At 47.4% G+C, this 22,680-nt stretch overlaps 1 protein-coding gene and 1 long non-coding RNA gene across 5 annotated transcripts in view; one reads left to right on the top strand and one right to left on the bottom strand.

The window, feature by feature from the left end:
• LOC111097423 overlaps positions 1 to 12,705 on the top strand; it is an 18,488-nt gene extending 5,783 nt beyond the window's left edge. Inside the window, exons 2-5 of the long non-coding RNA XR_005364660.1 lie at positions 9,141 to 9,347; positions 11,882 to 11,997; positions 12,160 to 12,289; positions 12,536 to 12,705. This is a non-coding gene — a long non-coding RNA (uncharacterized LOC111097423). The remainder of the gene's footprint in view (positions 1 to 9,140; positions 9,348 to 11,881; positions 11,998 to 12,159; positions 12,290 to 12,535) is intronic.
• On the bottom strand, positions 5,074 to 22,680 carry RAD51D (RAD51 paralog D). Of its 4 annotated transcripts, XM_038548105.1 has the most exons (10): positions 22,500 to 22,672; positions 22,151 to 22,212; positions 21,818 to 21,936; positions 14,674 to 14,755; positions 14,265 to 14,399; positions 13,428 to 13,523; positions 9,391 to 9,481; positions 9,196 to 9,266; positions 5,803 to 5,967; positions 5,074 to 5,649 (listed from the first exon to the last, which is right to left on the bottom strand). In XM_038548105.1, the coding sequence occupies exons 1-10, from the start codon at positions 22,579 to 22,581 to the stop codon at positions 5,566 to 5,568; spliced, it is 987 nt and encodes a 328-aa protein (XP_038404033.1). In that variant the 5' UTR covers positions 22,582 to 22,672; the 3' UTR covers positions 5,074 to 5,565. The 4 variants fall into 4 exon arrangements, with proteins under 4 accessions (XP_038404033.1, XP_038404034.1, XP_038404035.1 ...); XM_038548106.1 differs by lacking the exon at positions 13,428 to 13,523 and having other exon boundaries at positions 22,500 to 22,675; XM_038548108.1 differs by lacking the exons at positions 5,074 to 5,649; positions 5,803 to 5,967 and adding an exon at positions 8,532 to 8,958 and having other exon boundaries at positions 22,500 to 22,680.

Below are 22,680 nucleotides of genomic sequence, written 5' to 3'. Positions count from 1 at the left end.
TTTATTTATTTATTTGAGAGGTGGGGAGGAAGGGTGGGAGAGAGCACAAGCAGGGGAAGGGGCAGGGGCAGGGGCAGGGGCAGGGGCAGAGGGAGAGGAAAACTCTCTGCTGAGCAGGGTACCTGATTCAGGGCTCGATCCCAGGACCCTGAGGATCATGACCTGAGCCAAAGGCAGACACTTAACCAACTGAGCCACCCAGGTGCCCCGACCATTGTTTTTTGTTTTTGTTTTTTTAAGATTTTATTTATTCATAGAGACAGAGAGAAAAGGGCAGGGACACAGGCAGAGGGAGAAGCTGGCTCCATACAGGAAGCCTGACGTGGGACTCGATCCCGGGTCTCCAGGATCACACCCCAGGCTGCAGGTGGTGCTACACCGCTGCGCCACTGGGGCTGCCTGCGACCATTGTTTTTTTTTTTTTAATTTTTTAAAAATTTTTATTTATTTATGATAGTCACAGAGAGAGAGAGAGAAAGGCAAAGACACAGGCAGAGGGAGAAGCAGGCTCCATGCACCGGGAGCCCGACGTGGGATTCGATCCCAGGTCTCCAGGATCGCGCCCTGGGCCAAAGGCAGGCGCCAAACCGCTGCGCCACCCAGGGATCCCGCGACCATTGTTTTTTATTCAGATTTTTTTTTTTAAGATTTTATTTATTTATTCATGGAGGCTCCATGCCGGGAGCCCAACATGGGACTCGATTCCGGATCTCCAGGATCACACCTTGGGCTGAAGGTGGCGCTAAACAGCTGGGCCAGCTGGGATGCCCTATTTATTTATTTATTTAAGTGATCTCTGCACCCAGTGTGGGGCTCCAACCCACGACACCAAGATCAAGAGTCATTTGCCTTTCCAACTTAGCCAGCCATGTACCCCTCCAGTTCACTTTCATACCAGTGAAATCTTTCTCCATGTGCATATCATTCTCTCATAAATTCCCCAGAGGAAATCAGAAAGAACTGATAAAGTAGATCTCTGATCCAGCTTTTTATGGTGAGCTAAGCTGTGAAAAGGTCAAGATATGTAGCCTTGGCTACTATCTGGGCAAAATATTTATTTATTTATTTATTTTATTTTTTATTTTTTTTAATTTTTATTAATTATTTATGAAGTCACAGAGAGAGAGAGAGAGGCAGAGACACAGGCAGAGGGAGAAGCAGGCTCCATGCACCGGGAGCCCGATGTGGGATTCGATCCCGGGTCTCCAGGATCGCGCCCTGGGCCAAAGGCAGGCGCCAAACCGCTGCGCCACCCAGGGATCCCTGGGCAAAATATTTAAAAAAAAAAAAAAAAAAAAAAGAATTTTAGGGCAGCCCGGGTGGCTCAGCAGTTTAGTGCGCCTTCAGCCCAGGGCCTGATCCTGGAGACCCAGGATCGAGTCCCACATCAGGCTCCCTGCATGGAGCCTGCTTCTCCCTCTACCTGTGTCTCTGCCTCTCTCTCTCTCTCTCTCATGAATAAATAAAAACTTAAAAAAAAAATAATAATTTTATCAAAACATTTACATATTCAGAGCTGAAGGCAGCATGAGGATGGAAAGAAGTAGGGTTTGGAATGAGACTTCGAGTTTGGATTCTGGTGCTGCCAATTAGCCTTATGTTCTCAGCCCTGCTGGGCTCCTATTGTCTGTAAAATGGAATGATTCCCCATGCCACAAGGCCATCCTAAGATCTAAATGAGATGTGTACAAAGGGCGGAAGCACAGGACAGCCTTAATAAACTTGCTTTCTGGACTATGTCACGCACTAGCAGTTGCCCTTGATGTCCAATTCCTCCACACAATCCCATCCTTTCTAGTAACACCCCCATCTCCTTCCAATGGCCATAGCACATGCTTAAGGAAAGCCTGTCCCCAGCCCCAGTTCCAGGGCTATTTTCTGGTTGATCTGAGCCAATCACAGACTAATTTCCCTTGCTGTGATTTAGATGTGGGTTCAGGAAGCAACACTTACCTCAGGAAGACATGAGGTAAGTCTGCTGTGGTTGGAAGTTGAGTTTTTAACTAAAAGGATGCAAAGATTACGTTCCTGCCAGTAGATATTGTCATGTCTGGATTCATGCTCAGAATGGCGACACCCAGGCTTTAATGAGGAGAATGAGCTTGAAGACAAAATCAGTACAAAAGGAGAGCAGACTAGAAAGGTAAAAGGGGCCTTACATCCCTTCACACTAAGCCCTGAATGAGCCAACCTTGGACTTCATGTAACTAGAGATAATGTCCTTATTGTTGAAGCCTCTTTAAGCCAGGTGTCCACAGCCTGCAGTGGATAGCAGCCTCAATGATACGTGGACCTTTTGCCTGAGAGTCTTTGGGAGTTCAAGTGCCTCACTTAAAGTCATCAAGTGCTAGCCTGCAGTGGGGACTCAACATTAATTTTGTCTAATATCAATAATAATACAAGAGTCCTCTGTATAAAGGTACATAAGAAGATACTTTGGGGCAGCCCCGGTGGCGCAGCGGTTTAGCGCCGCCTGCAGCCTGGGGTGTGATCCTGGAGACCCAGGATCGAGTCCCACATCGGGCTTCCTGCGTGGAGCCTGCTTCTCCCTCTGCCTGTGTCTCTGCCTCTCTCTTTGCTCTCTATGAATGAATAAATAAATAAATCTTAAAAAAAAAAAAAGAAGATACTTTGGGGGTTCAATGACTATCTAGATGAAGAGAAAATCTTTCCTGCATTCCTCCTCTGCCATCTTTAAAATGCATGAAAGCCCATGAAGCCATTCATATAGCTAACCATTATTGAGTTCCCGGACTATAGAAAGAACAAAAGAAAAATTGACATGGGAGCTCTTAAAATAGATCTTGAGCTTGGAGTACCTGGGTTGCTCAGTTGGTTAAACATCTGCTTTTGGCTCAGGTCATGATCCTGAGTTCCTCTGACTAAGCCCTGCATCAGGCTCTCTGCTAGGTGGGGAGTCTGCTTCTCCCTTTGCCCTTCTCCTCCTTGTGCTCTCCCTCTCTCTCAAATAAATAAACAAATAGACAAACAAGTAAATAAAATATTTAAGGAAATGGATCTTGAGCTCATGGGCATGGGCAGACAAGTGCACAAAGATGAGTGGTAGAGAAGGGTTAGTCTATATAGATCATACTTCATGCATTAAAAGGGAGGATGTAAAAAAAAGGGGGGGAGGATGTTAGGATGGATGTGCACTGGACATAGAAGCAGACACTAAAGCAAAGGAAGCAAGACACACCTGGACAGGAGAGTCAGCCTGGCCTGAGGCCTGTAAGGGGAACTGCTCAGTGCAGTGTGCCTGCAATGGTTTGCAGGGGCAGCAGGCAGCACGAGATAAAGCCCTGGTCTGACAGCAAAGTCCAGGGAGGGAGTAAGCTGTGAGGGACAAGGTCCTACAGGAATGTCACAGGTGGTCTGGAGCACAGTGAATGGGGCACCTTACCATGGCCAGCGAGGCCACCTAGGTGATGGCCATGGCATCCTGACTGGAGTCAGTGCCCAGTGGGAAGACAGCTGCACACATGGGAAACTACAGGCAACATGGAGACTCAGAGAGTCCTGGCTTAGGAATCAGGAGTCCTGGGACGCCTTGGTGGCTCAGAGATTGAGTGTCTGCCTTTGGCTCAGGGCAGGATCCTGGAGTCCCAGGATCAAGTACCGCATTAGGCTCCTTGCATGAAGGCTGCTTCTCCCCTCTGCCTATGTCTCTGCCTCTCTCTGTGTGTCTCTCATGAATAAATAAAATCTTAAAAAAAAAAAAAAAAAGGAATCAGGAGTCCTGAGTGCCACGGGACTGTCACTGCCCCTCTTTGGTCCTCAGTATCCCTCTCTGTTAAATGACAGGATAGGGTACACGACCTTTACAGGCCTCTCATATTCCAGGGTCCCAACTCACCACATACAGGAAACATGGTAGATCAGCCTGTGGAAGAGACGGCAGCCAGGCTCCACCTCACATGCCAACTCCCAACTAGCAGATCATGACTACCTGGAGTGCCATGCAGAGAAAAACTGCAAAACACTCCAAGTTCCACAAAGAATGAATGCTTGGATGATTGGTGAGGCCTCCATGGGCTCAAAATACCCAAATGGTAGGAGTGGCAGGGATTTGTCATGCCTAGCTTAATGTACTGCTTCCTACTATGGTTGCGGAAATACACCAACCATTCATGGTATGAGGTTACAGAAGATTAATTTCTCCTGGGATCCCCTCTGCAGGCAGCAGTGCCAAGGTTTCCCCAGTCTCAGGCTCCCCAACACAGGTAGTTACCCTGGAGCCGGTTTGCCACTCGTTCCCAACCCTCAATGCTTCCTGCTTCTCTCTCTGCTATGCTCATCATCTTAATGTTCTATCTTCCCCCTGTAACTCTGACCCCCCCTCTTCCTGCAGCCAAGACACAACTAATTAATCACGACAGGCTCTCTAACCAAAAAAGGCGACCTTCCTTTAAAAAAAAATGTGGTCAGTGAACAATTCTGCTCATTTTTCTACTTTGCCTTTTATTATTCCTCCCCTGGTGTCCTCCTTTCCCCTACCCCAGCCAGGGCTACAGCTCTCAGATGGATGGCCACAGTGCCACTAACAGACAGGGGGGTTATTTCATACACTAGGGCACCAGGCTGTGGTACAGCTGGCAGGAAGAGAAGGGTAATTATATTGCATCTCGGAGCCACTAGCAATGAATTTCTGCATAAAGGACTAGATTTGCCATGTATTATTTACGCCAGCATCAATTTTCCCAGCTGGCTCTATTTACTGTGCAAATTCTCCTCTGTCTGTTTATGGGCAAGGCCATGGTTCAGCACCTCTGGCTACTCTCTACTGTGGAGGGGCCCTACAGGGCATGTGCATAATAAACAAGTAGCTGGATTCACTGTGGCCACATTCTCCCTTCCTGTTAAATTATATCCCTGGGACTACAGCGAGTTCATGGTCTCACCTAGTCACAGTGATGCATGCAGGTGTGTGAAACCATATCAGCAAGAGGAAAAGAAGGAATAACCATTCTTTGGAACCTCACTGAGGGAAACTGAAAAACACCCTTCTGGGGGGGAAATTAGGTGGCTCTGGGGCTCCAGGAATTTCCTGTTCATATTTTTAAGAGCATAACATAGATAAAGAAGGGCTTTGAATTTATTTCCACCCAGTAACTCAAAGACAAAGCTGGGGAAAAGGGCGCCCCATCTTACAGGTGGAAAAAGGCAAAATAAAAAAGAGAAGGAAAAGCAGAAGCAAGCTGGAGGCCTCCCAGCTCAGTCACTGCATGAAGATGGAGCATGGAGATGATGGTGATACACCGGGTTCTGTCCGGTCACTAGCAGACCTCTTCAGAGTGAACTTGGGTCCCCACTGGAAACAGACAGGATAGAAACAAGGAAGAAAACTTGGCACCAGCATGAGTTTCTGTGTCCTTCCACCATAGCATCTTCTCTCACCGGTAGCTCTGTTTCCACAGAAAGAGCAGCTGAGGAAACAGAGCCGTCTCTGCCCAGCCCAGGAGCTTCAACCCTAGTCCCCAGTGCTGGGTGGCAGTGAACAGCAGCTGTCACTGTGTGCAGAGGTGGGGCGCTCGATGCCCTTCCCTTTCCCAATCAATAGCACAGTCATATCTGATCTCCCTGTGACGCTGGGCTCTGCTCTGGAGGCCCCCAGGTCCCAATGTCAACCATCTCCTGGAAACCTGTTGGCTGGAAGGAGACAGGAGGGAAGGGTTAAGTTTTTGAGTTAAGCTATCCAAGCAGAAAGCCTCTTTGGTTGCCAACTCTCAGCATCCAAGAATTCTGGGCATGCAGACACCCTCAAAGGCCCAGATTCCCAGCTTTCCCCTGTGGCAGGCTCACCAGACGGGGAGATTTGGTCAGACACGCCCTGCGCCAACTGCCTGATGCTCTTGCTCCTTCATCAATGTCCAGGAGAATCCGGGTGCTGGGTACAAAGCTCCAGGAGCGTCCAAGGGCAGGTTTGAGCTCCCCGCTGTCCCTGTCTCGGGTCATGTGGTTGGTCACCTGAAGCAGAATCAAAGATTTCCAGATTGATAATGCTAGTGTGAGGACATCTGTTCCTACTGCTTTTTCATTCTTTAAGTGGCAAGACTGAGGCCCAGCACAGAGAAATGACTTCTCCAAGGCTCTCAAAGTTATTGACAGCAGCTCTGGAACTAGCCCCCTGGGTCCTCACTTGTGTTTAACTTTTTCCACTAAATCACAATGTCTGGGATGCCTGGGTGGCTCAGTGGTTGAGCATCTGTCTGCCTTTGGCTCAGAGCATGATCCTGGGTCCTGGGATTGAGTCCCACATCGGGCTCCCTGCATGGAGCCTACTTCTCCTTCTGCCTGTGTCTCTGCCTCTCTCTCTGTGTCTCTCATGAGTAAATAAATAAAATCTTAAAAAAAAAAAATCACAATGTCTCAGGCTTGATTACAGCAGAAGGTAACAGGCATGTGTCTGGGAATAAGCAGGGCTGTATGCACTCTGCTGATGGGAAGCCAGTGGTGGGCCTGCGCCTCCTATCCCCAACCCAGCAGACAGGCCTTCTTTTTTTAAAATATTTTATTTATTTATTCATGAAAGATACACAGAGAGAGGCAGAGACACAGGCAGAGGGAGAAGCAGGTTCCTCTCAAGGAGTCCGGATGTGGGACTCGATCCTGGGACCAGGATCATGCCCTGAGCCCAAGGCAGACACTCAACCACTGAGCCACCCAGGCATCCCCAGACAGGCATTCTGAAGCCACATGCACCCCGTGCTTTGTGTCACGGAGCACATCTGTGTGTAGGGGAGTCGTGCGAGCTTTGAAAGGGAGGTCATAGTCTGGTCAGTCAGTTCTACTATGCCCAGGATAGTCATGGGCAGGCAACCTGAGCTTTACGGCACCCTTTTAATGAGATTCTCCCCACCAGCCCTCCAACCAGGGGCAGGGGCACAAGCAGATCACGTACATCCTAAAGTCAGGAGAGAGAAGCCCTAGAACTCAACTTAAGTACAAAAGAACACTGCTGGTGGGTGTAGAAATTAGTATGACCTTCCTGGAAATTCAGCGATATCATACCTACATATTTAAAAATGTGTGTATCCCCGGGATGCCTGGGATTGAGCCCCGTGTTGGACTCCTGGCTCAGCAAGGAGTCTGATTCTCCCTCTCCCTCTGCCCAAAGCCCACCCTAGCTCGTGCTCCCTCTCTTTCTGCTACTCTTTCTCTCTCAAATAAATAAAACCTTTTTAAAAAATAAAATAAGAAATAAAAATGTGTGTATCCCTAACTCAGTTATTATACTTTTAGATTACTGAAATCTTGAGGGAATAATATAAAGGAATAATATGAAATGTGCAATGAAGTTAGGGTATAAAGGTGTTCATTAGAGTTTTCCTTAAAGATTTATTTATTAGAGAGAGAGAGAGAATGTGAGCATGTGAGCAGTGGGGAAGGACAGAGGGAGAGGAGAATCTCGACCAAACTCCCTGCTGAGCACAGAGCCCGACATGGGGCTCAATCTCAGGACTCCCAGATCATGACCTGAGATTGAGTCCAATGTATAAAACCCAGGCACCCCAGAGTTTTACTTAAAATAGAGGAAAACCAGTATGACCTACCAAGCACCAAATGAGGAAATAGATCATTATGGGATACCAGGGTATTAGCAAACTACTCCCCACAGGCCAAATATGGCCCCAAAATTGTTTCTGAAAATCAAGTTTGGCTGGAACATAGCCACGCCCTCTGTTCAGGACTGTCTGTGGTTGCTCTCACGCAATCCAGGTGGAGCTGAGGAGCTGTGACGTCAATGTTATCGCCATAGAGCCTCGACTATTTACTGTCTGGCCCTTTGCAGACAAGTTTGCTGACCCCCAGTAACACAGGTATTAAAGATTTTTTTTTTTAATTTTTATTTATTTATGATAGCCACACAGAGAGAGAGAGAGAGGCAGAGACACAGGGAGAGGGAGAAGCAGGCTCCATGCACCGGGAGCCCGATGTGGGATTCGATCCCGGGTCTCCAGGATTGCGCCCTGGGCCAAAGAAAGGCAGGCGATAAACCGCTGCGCCACCCAGGGATCCCTAACACAGGTATTACATAAAATATGTAACTGCTAAAAATGGCATTCTTAAAGCATCTATTTAAAGACATGGGAAGTGGAATGAAATGAGTTATTTTTTTAAATAAGGTTACAGTTTAATTGGAAAGCTGGTTAAAAGTATATGTATATATATATGCAGAGAGTAAAGATCCTATGGAGAGGGCAGCCCAGGTGGCTCAGTGGTTTAGCGCCACCTTCTGCCAGAGGCGTGACCCTGGAGACCTGGGATCCAGTCCTGCATGGGGCTCCCTGCAGGGAGCCTGCTTCTCCCTCTGCCTGTGTCTCTGCCTCTCTCTCATGAATGGATAAATAAAATCTTAAAAAAAATAAAAATAAAAAGATGGGGATCCTTGGGTGGCTCAGCGGTTTAGCGTCTGCCTTTGGCCCAGGGCGGGATCCTGGAGTCCCGGGATCGAGTCCCATATCAGGCTCCCGGCATGGAGCCTGCTTCTGCCTCCTCCTGCGTCTCTGCCACTCTCTCTCTCTCTCTCTCTCTCTATGTCCATCATAAATAAATAAATATTAAAAAAATAAAAAAATTTTAAAAAGATCCTATGGAGATATATAAAAAATATTAATATGTTTTCTGTGGATGTGGAGATTTACTACACATTTGTCTCTTATATTTAACTATTTTTTACTCTATGAGAAACAGGCAGACTTTTAAAAAAGTACTCTGTAAGCAGAAAAAGTGATGTTGAAAGCAAAAACATCCCTTTCTGTGAAGCACCGGAAGAGGCAAAACTATACGGACAGACACTTGATCAGTGGTTGTCTGGGGCTCAGGGACCTCTCTGCGGTGACCGAAATATTCTAGATCTTGATTATGCCGGGGTAACGAGACCGGATACATTAGCATCTGTTAGCCAAACTTCGAACGAGGAGTTACTCTGTGTGAATTATACCTAGATAGATCTGTCTTAAAGTAAAAAAGAAAACCGAGGCTGTCCTTTACCCCTTGGCTCTTTATGTCTGACCCCAACACAGTCCAGTGCTCTAGATGGCCCAGGGAAGAAGGGCCACTTTGGGGGTTCAGACGTTGCCATTTAAGGGAAGCAAACAGCTGGAACTAGAAATCGAATCCATGTCCCCCCATCTCAGCACAGCCCAGGGAGCAGAGAGAAGACCAGCAAGCTGGCCTAGCCCACTTCCTCACCACCACCGCCATGCCAAGGTCCCGGGCCAGCGTCTTCAGCTCTCTAGCCAGCTGCATCATCAGCGCCAACCCTGGAGGAGGAGAAGCAGAGGGCCAGGGCAGCAGGGCACCTATGACCAGGCTGACCAGGGACTGGGTTCCAGAGCTGGGAGGTAAGATCATGTCCCAGATCCTGGACTTTGCCACACCTCTTACCTTCCCTCTGCTGACCTCCCAGAAGTGGGGAGACCACCGCAGTGACTGAGTCCACAATCACCACCTTCACAGTCCCTGAGGCACTGCTCACCTGGGGAGAAGCAGATGCCATGAACCAGATGGCCTCTAGGGGTCGTCCGTTACAGGACAAGCTTGCTCCTCTATCAGAAATGGGTAAGAAATAAGTTCCTCAGCCTCAAATATAGTTGTGCAAGCATCACGGAATTTCAGTTAAGGCTTTTCCCCCCATCTCCGTTTCTAGGTATAACATATTTTACTGAAGCCTTGGGTGGATAGAGGGGTGGTATTATTATTATTATTATTTTGATAGAGGGATTTTAAATCACAGGGCATCACAGATAGCCAAAAATAATAAAATTTGAGAAATCCCTGTTACAAGTTCTGTGGCCCCAGTCATGAATTTTCTTTCTTTCTTTTTCTTTCCTTCCTTCCTTCCTTCTCTTTCTTTTTTGAAGTTTTCTTTATTTATTTTTAAGTAATCTCTACACCCAACCTGGGACTTGAACTCACAACCTCCAGATTAAGTTGCATGCTCTACCTACTGAGCCAGCCAGACCTCCAGTCCTGAATTTTTTTTTAAAGATTTTTAAAAAGATTTTATTTATTTCAGAGAGAGAGAGAATGTGCAGGAGAAGGAGCAGAGGGAGAAGGATAAGCAGACTCCATGCTGAGCATAGAGCCCAAAGCAGGGCTTGATCCCAGGACCCTGAGATTACAACCTGAGCTGAAAACAAGAGTGGGATGTTCCACTGACTGACTAACCCAGGAGCTCCGAGATTTTTTTTTAACACGGGGCTTGACCTCACAACCCTGATATCAAGACCTGCCCTGAGATCAAGAGTGGGATGCTTAACTGACTGAGCCAACCAGGCACCCCCAGTCCTGAATTTTCTTAGCCATCATCTCCTTATGGCCAGCTCCCCATTGTTTTGCCAGGCTCCTCTTCTCCCTCTTCTGCTTACTTCCTGTGCTGAAGGTGTTAGCCTTCTCTTTACTTCAGTCTCCTTCTAGATCATGCCTCTAGGGCCTCATCTTCCACATCTAAAGCAGTTCCAAATACAGACTATATAGACAGCCATCTGTTAAAACCATAATCTTTTGTCTCCACACACGCATTAGCGTCGCCCTAGTTTCTTGGACCTAATCTCCCTTACTCCTTATGTCCAACTCATTTGCTGATTCTGTTTTTACAACTTTCTCACTTCACGCTAACCAAATCTTGAATATTCAGCATTATCTGGTCTATCTTTTGCATGTCTTCTTCCATCTTCCAGTTATTGACTCTCGGGCATCAGCTTGTCTAAGAGAGAGGATGGCAGAAAAGAGAGAAGCTAAAACTGAAATCAGCTTAGCTCTTCCTCACTCTGGGAGAGCAGGTTAAAATCTCTGGCTAAAATGCAGACAGGCAGCCAGCCTTTGCACTGCTGGTAACTGTGGATATCAGGTCATCTGATAGGCAGATAGACCCTAAAGCGGCCCCTTGATCTCCACCCTCCAGGTATTTGAGCCCTTGTATAATCCCCTCCCCCATAGGAGAGTGAGTCCTGTGGCTTGCTTCTGACTAATATGGTGTCAAATGTGCTGGAATGTCATTCTCTTGACTAGGCTATATAAGGCAAAGGCAATGGGACATCACTCCCAAGATTACACTATATTATATGAAACTGCATGGTGCATTTTGCTTTCATACTTTTTTTTTTAATTTAATTTATAAATAAATAAGAGAGGGACGCCTGGGTGGCTCAGTAGTTGAGTGTCTGCCTTTGGCTCAGGGTGGCTCCCAGATTCCCAGGATCGAGTTCCACATTGGGCTCCTTGCATGGAGCCTGCTTCTCTTCCCTCTGCCTGTGTCTCTGCCTCTCTTTCTGTGTCTCTCATAAATAAATAAAATCTTTAACAAAAAAATTAAACAAACAAACAAACAAGTAAGAAAGAGGGATTACTGGATGGCTCAGCGGTTGAACGTCTGCCTTTGGCTCAGGGTGTGAACCTGGAGTCCCTGGATTGAATCCCACATCGGGCTCCCTTGCATGGAGCCTGCTACTCCCTCTGCCTGTATCTCTGTCTCTGTGTGTCTCTCACGAATAAATAAATAAAATCTTAAAAAAAATTATATATATATGAGAGGGAGAGAGAGCAAGCGCATGAGCAGGGGAGGGGCAGAGGGAGAGGGAGAAGCAGACTCCCTCCTGAGCAGGGAGCCCAGCTCCAGGTTCTATCCCAGGATGCTGAGATCATGACCTGAGCCCAAGTCCAACGCTTAACTGACTGGGCCACCCAGGCGCCCTTTTCTCTCACTCTTGTGCTGTCTTGATGAAGCAAGTGGTCATGCTATGAACTGCCAATGGAAAGGGCCACATGGCAGAGGACAGTGGACAGCATGGATACACCTGCCTGCAAGACACTGAGCCCATTAGGAAATGAATCCTGATGACCATCTGAGTGAACTTATACTTGGATTCTTCTCCAGTTGAGCCTCCAGATAAGAACACAGTCCAGCTGCCATCTTGATTACAGACTACTGAGATCCTAAGCAGAGGCCCCAGCTAAGCCATGCCCAGATTCCTGATCCACAGAAACTGTGAGGTAGCAAATATGTTATTTTAAATCATTGCATTTGTGGTAACTTGTTATGCAATAATAGACTATATACTATCATAATGATCTTCCAATAAAAAAAATATAGTCATTTAATCTGGGAGTTGAGAGATTTGCATTATAAGCTTAGTTCTTATCCTAATTATGTAGTGACTTCAAGCAAATTACTGAACATCTCTGGCCCTCACTCTCCTCATCTCTAGAAATGAGAGGACTGGATTAGATCAAGACTACTTCAGGTCTCAAAACACATGGGTCATAACCAGCTACGGCTCCTATGGTAAGTATCTGTTCAACTATTACATGTTCTAAAGTTTATAAAAATCATTTATTTTATATACAATTTTGGATATGCCCATAGGGGTCAGAGAAAGTTTAACATGAATTGAACTATTCTAAGATGCCTTTCCAAATCTAATGACCTGTAAATCAGTGCACCAAATCCTATCTAAGCACCCAAATGTGTAGTGGTGTAGTGGTGTACCAACCCAAATGCCATTCTAACCCCCCTCTTCCTTGTTAACAGGATTCTGGATGTGTTCCGGTACTGGGCAGAAATCTGGCATCATATTGGCAGCCCAAGTGGCTCAGCAGTTTAGTGCCGCCTTCAGCCCAGGGCCTGATCCTGGAGACCCAGGATTGAGTCCCACATCAGGCTCCCTGAATGGAGCCTGCTTCTCCCTCTGCCTGTGTCTCTGCCTCTCTCTGTCTCTGTCTCTCATGAGTAAATAAATAAAATCTTAAAAAAAAAAAGAAAGAAAGAAAGAAATCTGGCATCATAGAAGATGGGCCTAAACCCTAGGCTAAGATACACCTAAAACTCTGTTTTGGCCAACTAGATGTAAGGTGAAGTCTACTAGTAGGTTTTGCAGAAAGATTTTTCTATCCCGATAAAAAGGTTAAGTACAGAAGAGGGGCCATCTAGTACTGCCCCAAATATGGGTGTTGATGTATGAAGACACAGTGCTTAGAGCTATAGCAGCCACTTTGCAATTATGAGGGGGAAGAGCCAGAGAATCAGACACATCAACCTAGAGCCCTGACACCATGGACCTGCCAACCTCCAGACTCACGTGAGATAATTAAATGTCCTCAAGGTTCAAGTACCTGTCAGACAGACTATTACTTGCAGCTGAAAGTAATCCTCACTGATCCAGTGGGGGGCAGAATGCAGAAATGAATGACGTGATCCTTGCACTCAAGCGCCTTAGTGTTTAGTGGGGAAGATGGGCAAGTAAACAAGAGGCACTCAGGAATGATTAAGCATTCAGGAATCCCATCCTGGAGGTGGCAAGCACAGCTGGAGTCACCAGATTGCACATCTGCATTTCCAAACAGTCAGCCGTAGGACACCTGCCCACATACAGATAGCCCCAGCAAGCTGGGTGAAGCAGGGAGGGGCAGGACAGCAGGCTCACCTGCTGGGACAGAGTGCCTCGGCAGTCCTGTAGCACGTCTAACATCTGGAAGATGTCAAATGCACGAACTACCTGGATCCTCTGGAGAGCTCCTGCCTAAAGAGGTAGGAAAGAGAAGGAGGGGCTTTGGGTAAGAGGGAGCAGGGGCTCAAGTAAGATAAAGAGGGATTTTATTTTTTTTGAAGATTTTATTTATTTATTTGACAGAGAGTAAGCGAGAGACAGAAAGAAAGAGATTGAGAAAGAGAACGAGCTGGGAGAGGGGCAGAGGAAAAGGGAGAAAGACTTTCTGCTGAGCAGGGAGCCCAACTCAGCGCTTGACCCCAGGACCCTGAGATCATGATCTGAGCCCAAGGCAAATGCTTAGCCAACTGAGCCACCCAAGTGCCCCCAAAGAGGGATTTTAAAGCTGAGCAAAATGAGACACCTAGATGTAAGGACTCCAGTACAAGATGGTAAATGGGTCTGTCTACTGGGCCAGTTGTTACAGTGGAGGCTGTCTGGGGGCTGAGCTGCAAAGCCAAGTCAGAGCTCTGTCTGATTAGGAATGTCTGCTATGGGCAAGAAAAATGGGAAGGAAACACAGATGCTGGGTGTTTGCCAGCTATGAATTAGGGTGTGCATGGAGCTAGGTCACCTTGGAAGATCAGTGTGGGTAGCATCCAAGCTGGGCTAATGTTATAACAGGGGACACTTAAAGAATTCAGGAAGTACTAAGAACAATAGGTTTCAAACTCAGAAGTGACTATCCAAACAGCTAAAATTCTTGCACTCTAAGGAATAATGGCATCTTTCTACATCAGAACCTCAAGGGAACTCAACCCTCCTGCCCCTTACCTGCACCTCCTCATCTGGGGTTCTGGCCTGAAGTAGCTGGAGGATGCGGGAGGCTGTCAATCCTCCATTGGAATCAATGTATACAACATTCTGCTGCAGGCCATAGGCCACATTTGCAGCCACACAAAGACATACCTGAAGGGACAAGGCATTGGGAGATAGTGAGCCCCCAAAGAGGGCCCAGAATGGGAGCTCCCCACCAAATCCTGTCCAGGACCCAGCAACTCGAATGGGCGAAGTTCATGCCCAACTCCTCACCACTTATCTTCTCTCTGAATCACAAGTACATTAGAAGAAGCCGCCCCCCACCACACACACACACACAGATCTGGTGCTACCCACCACCTCCTCCCTCTTCTCCCCTCCCCTTCCCTACCCCATGGCCACCTGCTGCTGGCCGCAAATGTACCTGGGTCTTGCCACTACCTGGGCCTCCTACAATTTCAGTCACTTCTCCAGTGTAGAGACCAGCATCAAGCAGTTTGTCCAGGCTGATGAAAGAAGAGGAAGAAAGAGAATCAACCCAGTGGACTGGTGGGGACAGAGGGGAGTAGGAACCAAGAAAAGTAAGACATTCCTTCCCAGCACTAGTTCTGAACATATCTAGGGAAAGAGGGCATGGCTCCAAGGTCCATCCATTCACTCTTGGCCTAAAGATCACTTTCCACAGAGGTCTCTGCCAACCCATCAAAGGGTCCTCTTTCTATTGCCTATCTTAATCCCCTACAGGTTTCCTTGATAGCATTTCCCATAATTCGTCACTTTTTCAACTTTATTTATTTTATTTATTTATTCATGAGACACACACACACACACACAGAGACCCCCAATGCCTTGTCTTAAAAAGAAAATTTAAAGGGGTCTGTGGGTGGCTCAATCAGTTAAGCATCTGACTCTTGATTTTGGCTCAGCTCATGATCTCAGGCTTGTGAGATCAAGCCTGGCATAGGGCTCTGTGCTGGGTATAGAGCCTCCTTAAGATTCTCCCTTCCTCTGCCCCTCTCCCCCTTCTCTAAACAAAAACAAAAAACACAACTGTTGGGTTGTATGGCAAGCACATGTTAATTTTATAAGAAATTACTAAACTATAAGAAACTACTAAACTGGGCAGCCAGGGTGGCTCAGCGGTTTAGCGCTGCCTTCAGCTCAGGGTGTGATTCTGGAGACCCAGGATCGAGTTCCGCACCAGGCTCCCTGCGTGGAGCCTGCTTCTCCCTCTGCCTGTGTTTCTGCCTTGCTCTCTCTCTCTCTCTGTGTGTGTCGCACATGAATAAATAAATAAAATCTTAAAAAAAAAGTAAAAAAAAAAAAGAATCCTTATAAAAAAAAGAATTCTTTATATATTTTAGATGCAAGTCCTTTGTTGAATATGTGGTTTGCAAATATTTTCCCCACTCTGTGGGGAAACCACTCTGTGCTTGTCTTTTTGTCCTCTTTTCAGAGCAAAAATTTTAAATCTGGATTCATTTTTAATCTTATAGTTTTATTAACAATTATTTTTTAATTGATCATGATTTTGTTTTGTTTTGTTTTGTTTAAAAGATTGTATTTATTTATTCATGAGAGACACACAGAGAGAGGCAGAGACACAGGCAGATGGAGAAGCAGGTTCCCTGTGGGAAGCCTGATATGGAACTTGATTCCAGGACCACAGGATCCCTACTGGAGCCCAATGTGGGGCTCGATCACCAGACCCATGATCCAGGATCACACCCTGAGCTGAAAGCATATGCTTAGCTGCTGAGCCACCCAAGCACCCCAATTGATCATGCTTTTGGTGTCAAGTCTAAGAACTCTCTGCCTAGCTCTAGTTCTCAGATTTTCCCCTCTGTTTTGTTCTAAAAGCTTGACAGTTTTAGGGTACTTGCCTGGCTCAGATGGAGGAGCATGTAACTCGATCTCAGGGTTGTGAGCTTGAGCCCCACGTTACGTAGAGGGATTACTTAAAAAATTTCAATTTGACATATTTGTGGATCTATTGTTAGGTTCTCTTTTTTTTTTTAATTTTTTTTTTTAATTTATTTATGATAGTCACACAGAGAGAGAGAGAGAGAGAGAGAGAGAGGCAGAGACACAGGCAGAGGGAGAAGCAGGCTCCATGCACCGGGAGCCCGACGTGGGACTCGATCCCAGGTCTCCAGGATCGTGCCCTGGGCCAAAGGCAGGCACCAAACCGCTGCGCCACCCAGGGATCCCTATTGTTAGGTTCTCTATGTGACTCCACTGACCTGTATCTCTCTTGCTTAGCCAATATCACACCTGTCTTGATTACTGCTTTATAAGTAAGCCTTCGTGTTTGGCAGACTGATTCCTCTAACTTTATCCTTTTTTTTTTTTAAGATTTTATTTATTTATTCATGAGAGACACACACATGGAGAGAGAAAGAGAGAGAGAGAGAGGCAGAGACACACGCAGAGGGAGAAGCAAGCTCTATGTAGGGAGCCTGATGTGGGACTCAATTCCGGGATTCCAGGATTGCGCCCTGCCTAAGGGAGGCATTAAACTGCTGAGCCACCCAGGGATCTCTCAACTTTATCCTTTTTAAAAAATATTTTAGTGATTCAAGGTCATTGGCTTTTCCATTTAAGTGTTAGAATAAGCCTTATTTTTACAAAAAAAAAAAAAGTCAGCTGAGACTGGTAGGAACTGCATTAAGATTATAGGGCAATTTGCGGAGAACTGACATCTTTACTATGCTGAGTCTCCCAATCCCTGAATTCAGTGTGTCTTTCCATTTATTTGGGTCATCTTTGATTTCTTTCCTCAGTAAGTTTTAGTTTTCAGCATACAGCTCCTATACCTGCTGTTAGATTTAGACCTAAGTATTTCATTTTCTTTGGAGCAACTGTAAATGGTATTACATTTTAATTTCCTATTCCACATGTTCGTTTTGAGTATATAGAAATGCAATTGATTTTTATGTGCTGATCTTGTATCCTGCGGCCTTACTGAATTCACTTAGTCCTGGGAGTTGGTGATTATTTTCTATGTGCTTGTTTTTGTCTCTCTTCTCCATTTGGCCCAGAGCACCTGGGGCAAGGACATTGGCACAGTGCTGGAAACACAGGAGACATACAATGAATGTTCCCAGAGAATTAAGTGATAGAACAGTACCACTTAATTCCTGTATCATTGATGCTCTGGCTGTGGAAGCCTTTGGATAAATTCAAGACGTAGCCAATTCCTAGTCCACATTCTGTCCTTGAACTACCATGAAATAAGTCACTAACCACACTCCACTTTCTGCCCAACCTGTGGGCTGAAGCTTCTCCTAAACCACAGCCCATACCAATGGCTCAGTGTTCTGACCTCACACATCCCTTTTCCAGGCCTGCAAGCACCCTCATGGGATCCTAAAATTATTCTCAAAGACCTTCCATGATACTTCTGTGTATGCCAAGGAGCACCTTAGAAAAAACCCCATCAATTTCAGTTCCAAGGACTCCATGATTATAAGCATAATCCCTGCCAGTCAAAACACTCTGGTCACCACTCCAGCCCTGTGGCTTCTCCCATTGAGATCAGACAGTCCTAGCTCCATGATAGCAGTGGTTCTCCTGGTGTGGTCCCCAGACCAAAAGCATCACTGGGAACTGGTGTGAAATGCAAACTTTAACCCCCCTTCCCCTGCACCCATTGCATCAGAAACTCTGGAGAATGTATCCGAGTTTCAATAAGGCTTCAAGGTGATCTGGATGCATGCTCACGTTTGAAAACCATGAGGCTATACTAATGATTCTCAGTCCTGCCTGCATATTAAAATCACCAGAGGGGGACACCTGGGTGACTCAGGGGTTGGGCACCTGCCTTTGGCTCAGGTCCTGACCCGGGATCGAGTCCCACATCGGGCTCCCTGTGAGGAGCCTCTGCCTCCCTCTGCCTATTTTTCTGCCACTCTCTCTCGTTCTGTGTCTGTCATGAATAAATAAATAAATAAATATTTTTTAAAATAATAATAAATAAATAAATCACTAGAGGATTTTTTTTTATATATATATACCAGAGGATTTTTGAAAGAGGCCTGTATTAGCGGTTCCCAAACATGTCTTCACAATGGAGCCATCTGCAAACTTCAAACACTACTGGTGCCTGTGTCCCATCCCCAGAGAATGATTTTTTTTTTTTTTTCCAGAGAATGATTTAATTGGTCTGCAGGAGGCATGACCTTTGGGGTGTTTAAGGATTCCCCCAGTGATTGGATTGTTTTTTTAAGATTTTATTTTATTTTTTTAAAAGATTTATTTATTTGAGAGAGAGAGAGCGAGAGCACGAGTGCACACAAGGGTGAGGCAGAGGGAAAGGGAGAAGCAGACTCCCCGCTGAGCAGGGAGCTTGACTCAGGGCTCAGCTGATGATTCTAATGATTCTGGTCTAACCAACTGGCATTGACTATCCAGACAAGAATCAACCTCATTCTTGGCTGTGAGGACCACGCTGCTTAAGGAATTCCCAACACACACACACACACACACACACAATCACACCAGCCGACTTCTCACCTGTGTTCCTGTTTCATGTCTCCTACCACCCAGAGGACCCTCCTACCAACCACCTCTAACTCGGCACATCACTGTCATCAAGGAGAGAGAGACCCCCGCCTGTCTCTTGCAGCAAAACCACACTGGGGTCTCACCACCTGTTTTGAATACAATTGGTTTCTGGGATTTATCCTCACCTTTCCCTTGGAATTGGCTTTTAGTCTTTTCTTTTTCTTTCTTTTTTTTTTTTTTTCTGGCCATTCATTCCAACATGGCCTAAAAATGTCATATTTCCTGAAGGTCTTACCCTAAAATGAGGGAGATACAGGGGCACATGGTGGCTCAGTTAAGTATCTGCCTTTGACTGAGGTCTTGATCTTGGGGTCCTGGGATTAAGCCCCTCACTGGGCTCTGTGCTCAGTGGGGAGTCTGCTTCTCCTTCTGCCTGCCCCCCTTGCTTGTGCTCTCTCACTCTCTCTGTTTCAAATAAATTAAATCTTTAAAAAAATAAAATAGGGATCCCTGGGTGGCGCAGCGGTTTAGCGCCTGCCTTTGGCCCAGGGCGCGATCCTGGAGACCCGGGATCGAATCCCACGTCGGGCTCCTGGTGCATGGAGCCTGCTTCTCCCTCTGCCTGTGTCTCTGCCTCTCTCTCTCTCTCTGTGACTACCATAAATAAATAAAATTTAAAAAAAAAAAAATAAATAAAATAAAATAAAATAAAATAAAATAAAATAAAATAAAATAAAATGAGGGAGATACAGAGATGAACAAGACATAGCTCTGGCCTTCAGGGAACCACCTATCTCCCACAGTCGATATAGCTTCTTGCAAGGTACACTTCATGCTCTATTGTCCTTGTAAAGATTCATGGTGCACATCAGACTCTGAGATGGCCTACAACCAAAAAACTAGTTTAATTTGGGTTAATGAAGCATTTCCCAAATGTTTGACTACATAATTCCCCATCTCTCTTTTAAAAGTTACATCCGCTAAGTGTCCACAGAACACTGTGAGCAGGGCTAGAAACCTAGTGTCTCATCCGATTCTTCACACCTATATCCTGCCAGGTGGCAAGGCCTGTCTGCACCTCTTTTCTCTTTTTTTCTTGCACCTCTTTTCAACACATTTTCTGCTGTCACCTGCCCTGGACTGGACTCACACACCCCACCATTGCCAGCTCTCTCTCAGCCTGTCTCTGCAAGTCTCTCTAGTCCGGTCCACCCTGCACACCTCTGCCCCATGTCGACAGCTCTCTTTTGCATTAAAGCCTCCCCAGGGCGGGGATGGGGGGGGGGAACATGGCAGGTGAGTCAGAGTCAGGAGTGTGATGGATATGACCTCAAGTACCTGGTTGGCCACCAGCTGACTGAACTGAAGCAAGCCACTTAACCTGAGCCCATTTCCTCATCTTTCCAATGGTTGAGTTTTGTTGTTTTTTTAAGATTTTATTTATTTGTTTATTTATTTATTTATTTATTTATTTATTTATTTATTTGAGAGAGAGCATGAGCAAGTGAAGGGAGGCAGAGGCAGAGGGAGAAGCAGACGCCCTACTGAACAGGTAGCCTGATGTGGGGCTCAATCCCAGGACCTGGAGATCATACCTGAGCAGAAGGCAGACGCTCAACCACTGACTGAGCCACTCAGGTATCACCCCCCACCCCCACCCCAATAGTTGAGTTTAATTGTTGTGCTCATTGGCAGTTGTGGAGAACAAATGAAATCATGAGCTATGAAGTATAAGCATGGTGCTGGGTCCTCGGTGGGCACTCAGAGAAGGCCCATCTGTTCTTCAATGCCTAAGTCCTGCCTCCTCCACAGAGCTTCGTGGAACCACTCTGATCTCCCTTGCAAAGACCCACTGCAGCAGCAGTCCAGTCCATTTACCACTTGACTGCTCCCTAAACCTTTCCTCTGCCTATGTTGGTTTCACAAGCTCTCTAAGCCTGAGGGCCAGGTCTGCTTCTGGCCAGTCCCTCCTTCTGTTGCCTCCACACATGTTTATGCATCTCTCCTGCTTACCTGCTCTTCTGTCTACCCACCAGACCCCACATTCATAAGCGCAGGAGCCATGCCACACTCGTACACCAGTCCTCTGCACATATCTGGCCCCTAGTGGGCACACAGTGCTTGATGGATAACAGACTCGGACCCCCATCTGGAAGACCAAGGGCCATGCTGTATGAACCATGCCAAGAGAATGTGTTAGGAAAACAGCAAGGGCCAAACCGATCCAGAGGCCTTGCTGGCGGCAGAGTTCCTCATCAACTTCTGCACAAACAAGCCAGGAAAGAGGTCAGACTCCCCTGGCCAGAAACTGGCTGTTGTCTTCCAACTCTTTCCCTCTGCAAACGACACAGCAGGATGTAACTACTCGTTCTCTGCAGAAGCTCTCTTGATCCCTCTTGCTACAGAGTATGGGGAACACACTTGGTTCTGATCAAGTATCCCAGGGCGCCTCCCACCACTCCTTGCCCCTCATTCTCTTGGGTTAAACTCAAGTTTGGTTAATAATCACAACACACAGGGTCACTGAAGAGATTTCATAACTTGACGTCAGCGGCTGGCACCCAGGAGGCTCTCAGCGAGTGTCAGTCCTGCCCTGTTCTCTTGCCCTAAACTTAAGTGGGAAGCAGGTCAGAGGAGTGGTTCCATCTGATCTGCTGAATAATAATGAAATAACTGACGTCTTGTGTTATAGAATAGGGGTTCTCCACCAGAAGCAATTTTGCCCCTTTTGGGGTCATTTGGTAACATCTGGAGACATTTTTGATTGTCACAACATGGGGAGACCGGAGGTGAACAGAGGCCAGAGATGCTGCCAAAAATCCTATAATGCACAGGACAGATTCCCTCCCCCACCAAATAATTACAGATTCCCAAGTGTTAGAAGTGTGAAGTGGAGAAACCCTGTTCTAGGGTAAGAGAACTCAGAGGTCCTGACCATCTGTCCATGTTGCCTTCATCGCTGCTTGAAAAACCCTGCTCTCTAGATTCAAATGTAAAAGGCCTCCCTGGAGGCACTCCTGCCCTCCAGCCTCTGGCCGTCTTCCCCGAGTACACATACAAACCTTCCGATGCCAGTGGACAGGATGGCAGTGGAAGTCTTTAGTTCCTCGTACAGATCAGCGCCATTGGAGGGGAAGGCTGAGAACTGAGCCAGCAGCACCCTTCTCAGGGCAACCAGGGCCTGTGGAAGGGGCAGGAGCAACTCAGGGTGCCGCCAGGGACACTGGTTCAACCCAAAGCAGCCCAGAGTACGGGGCAGGCGGAGGAGGGGGCATCCCAGGGTCTCACCGGCTCCACCACCCTACTTATCAACCTCTGGGAACCCTTGGCTCCGTTGGCTCAGGGCTGAGCACGTAGAGACAGCCAGGGCTGGAGAGTGGAGCTCAGCAGCTCACCTTGTAAGACAAGCCACATGTCTGGGCTACGGCCTCCAGGTCTGCAGAAGCCAGGTCCACCACTGAAAACAAAACACACGTGGTTGGTTGACGCGCAGGAAGGGAGGCTCGGGGCCTCCCACGCTGGGCTTCGCCTCTTCACGCAGCGGGCGGGGTGGGGGCGCGCGGGCTCGGGCGGGCGGGCGGGAGGCCTAGGCAGAAGCACAGAGCCCCAGGGCCTGGCGCGGCCGGCACCCAGCCCTGGGCAGGGGGGCGCTGGGCTGGCCGCACCCCGCCTGCCTCCCGGCCTGGGCGGGGCGGGGCAGGACGCGCACCGAGGGGCCCGGCTGGGTGGCGCGCACGCCGTCACCTGTCCTGACCCCGCGGCTCCTCAGCTGCAGGACAGTGTCCTGGGTGAGGCCCGGGCACAGCCCGGCCCTGAGCACGCCCATGCCGCCCGGGGGCTCGGCGGGGCCGGGCTCGGGGCTCTCGGGCCACCCTCTGCAGGGTGGGCGCGGCGCTGGCACGGAGGGGGCGGCCTCCGGGGTCCT

Source organism: Canis lupus, chromosome 9 (genome assembly GCF_011100685.1).
Source record: "Canis lupus familiaris isolate Mischka breed German Shepherd chromosome 9, alternate assembly UU_Cfam_GSD_1.0, whole genome shotgun sequence".
In the NCBI taxonomy this organism is placed as follows: domain Eukaryota; kingdom Metazoa; phylum Chordata; class Mammalia; order Carnivora; family Canidae; genus Canis; species Canis lupus.
The sequence above is the reverse complement of the archived record's forward strand: the minus strand, read 5'-3'. Positions and strand labels throughout refer to the sequence as shown.

Bases quoted from the DNA above. Each gene is read 5' to 3' on its own strand.
- RAD51D (XM_038548105.1), bottom strand. From the start codon at position 22,581: ATGGGCGTGCTCAGGGCCGGGCTGTGCCCGGGCCTCACCCAGGACACT. The intron at 14,756-21,817 runs GTTTGTATGTGT...TTCTTTCATCAG, and splicing joins CTGTCCACTGGCATCGGAAG to CCTGGACAAACTGCTTGATG. The intron at 14,400-14,673 runs GTACATTTGCGG...TTGTCCCTTCAG, and splicing joins CAGGTAGTGGCAAGACCCAG to GTATGTCTTTGTGTGGCTGC.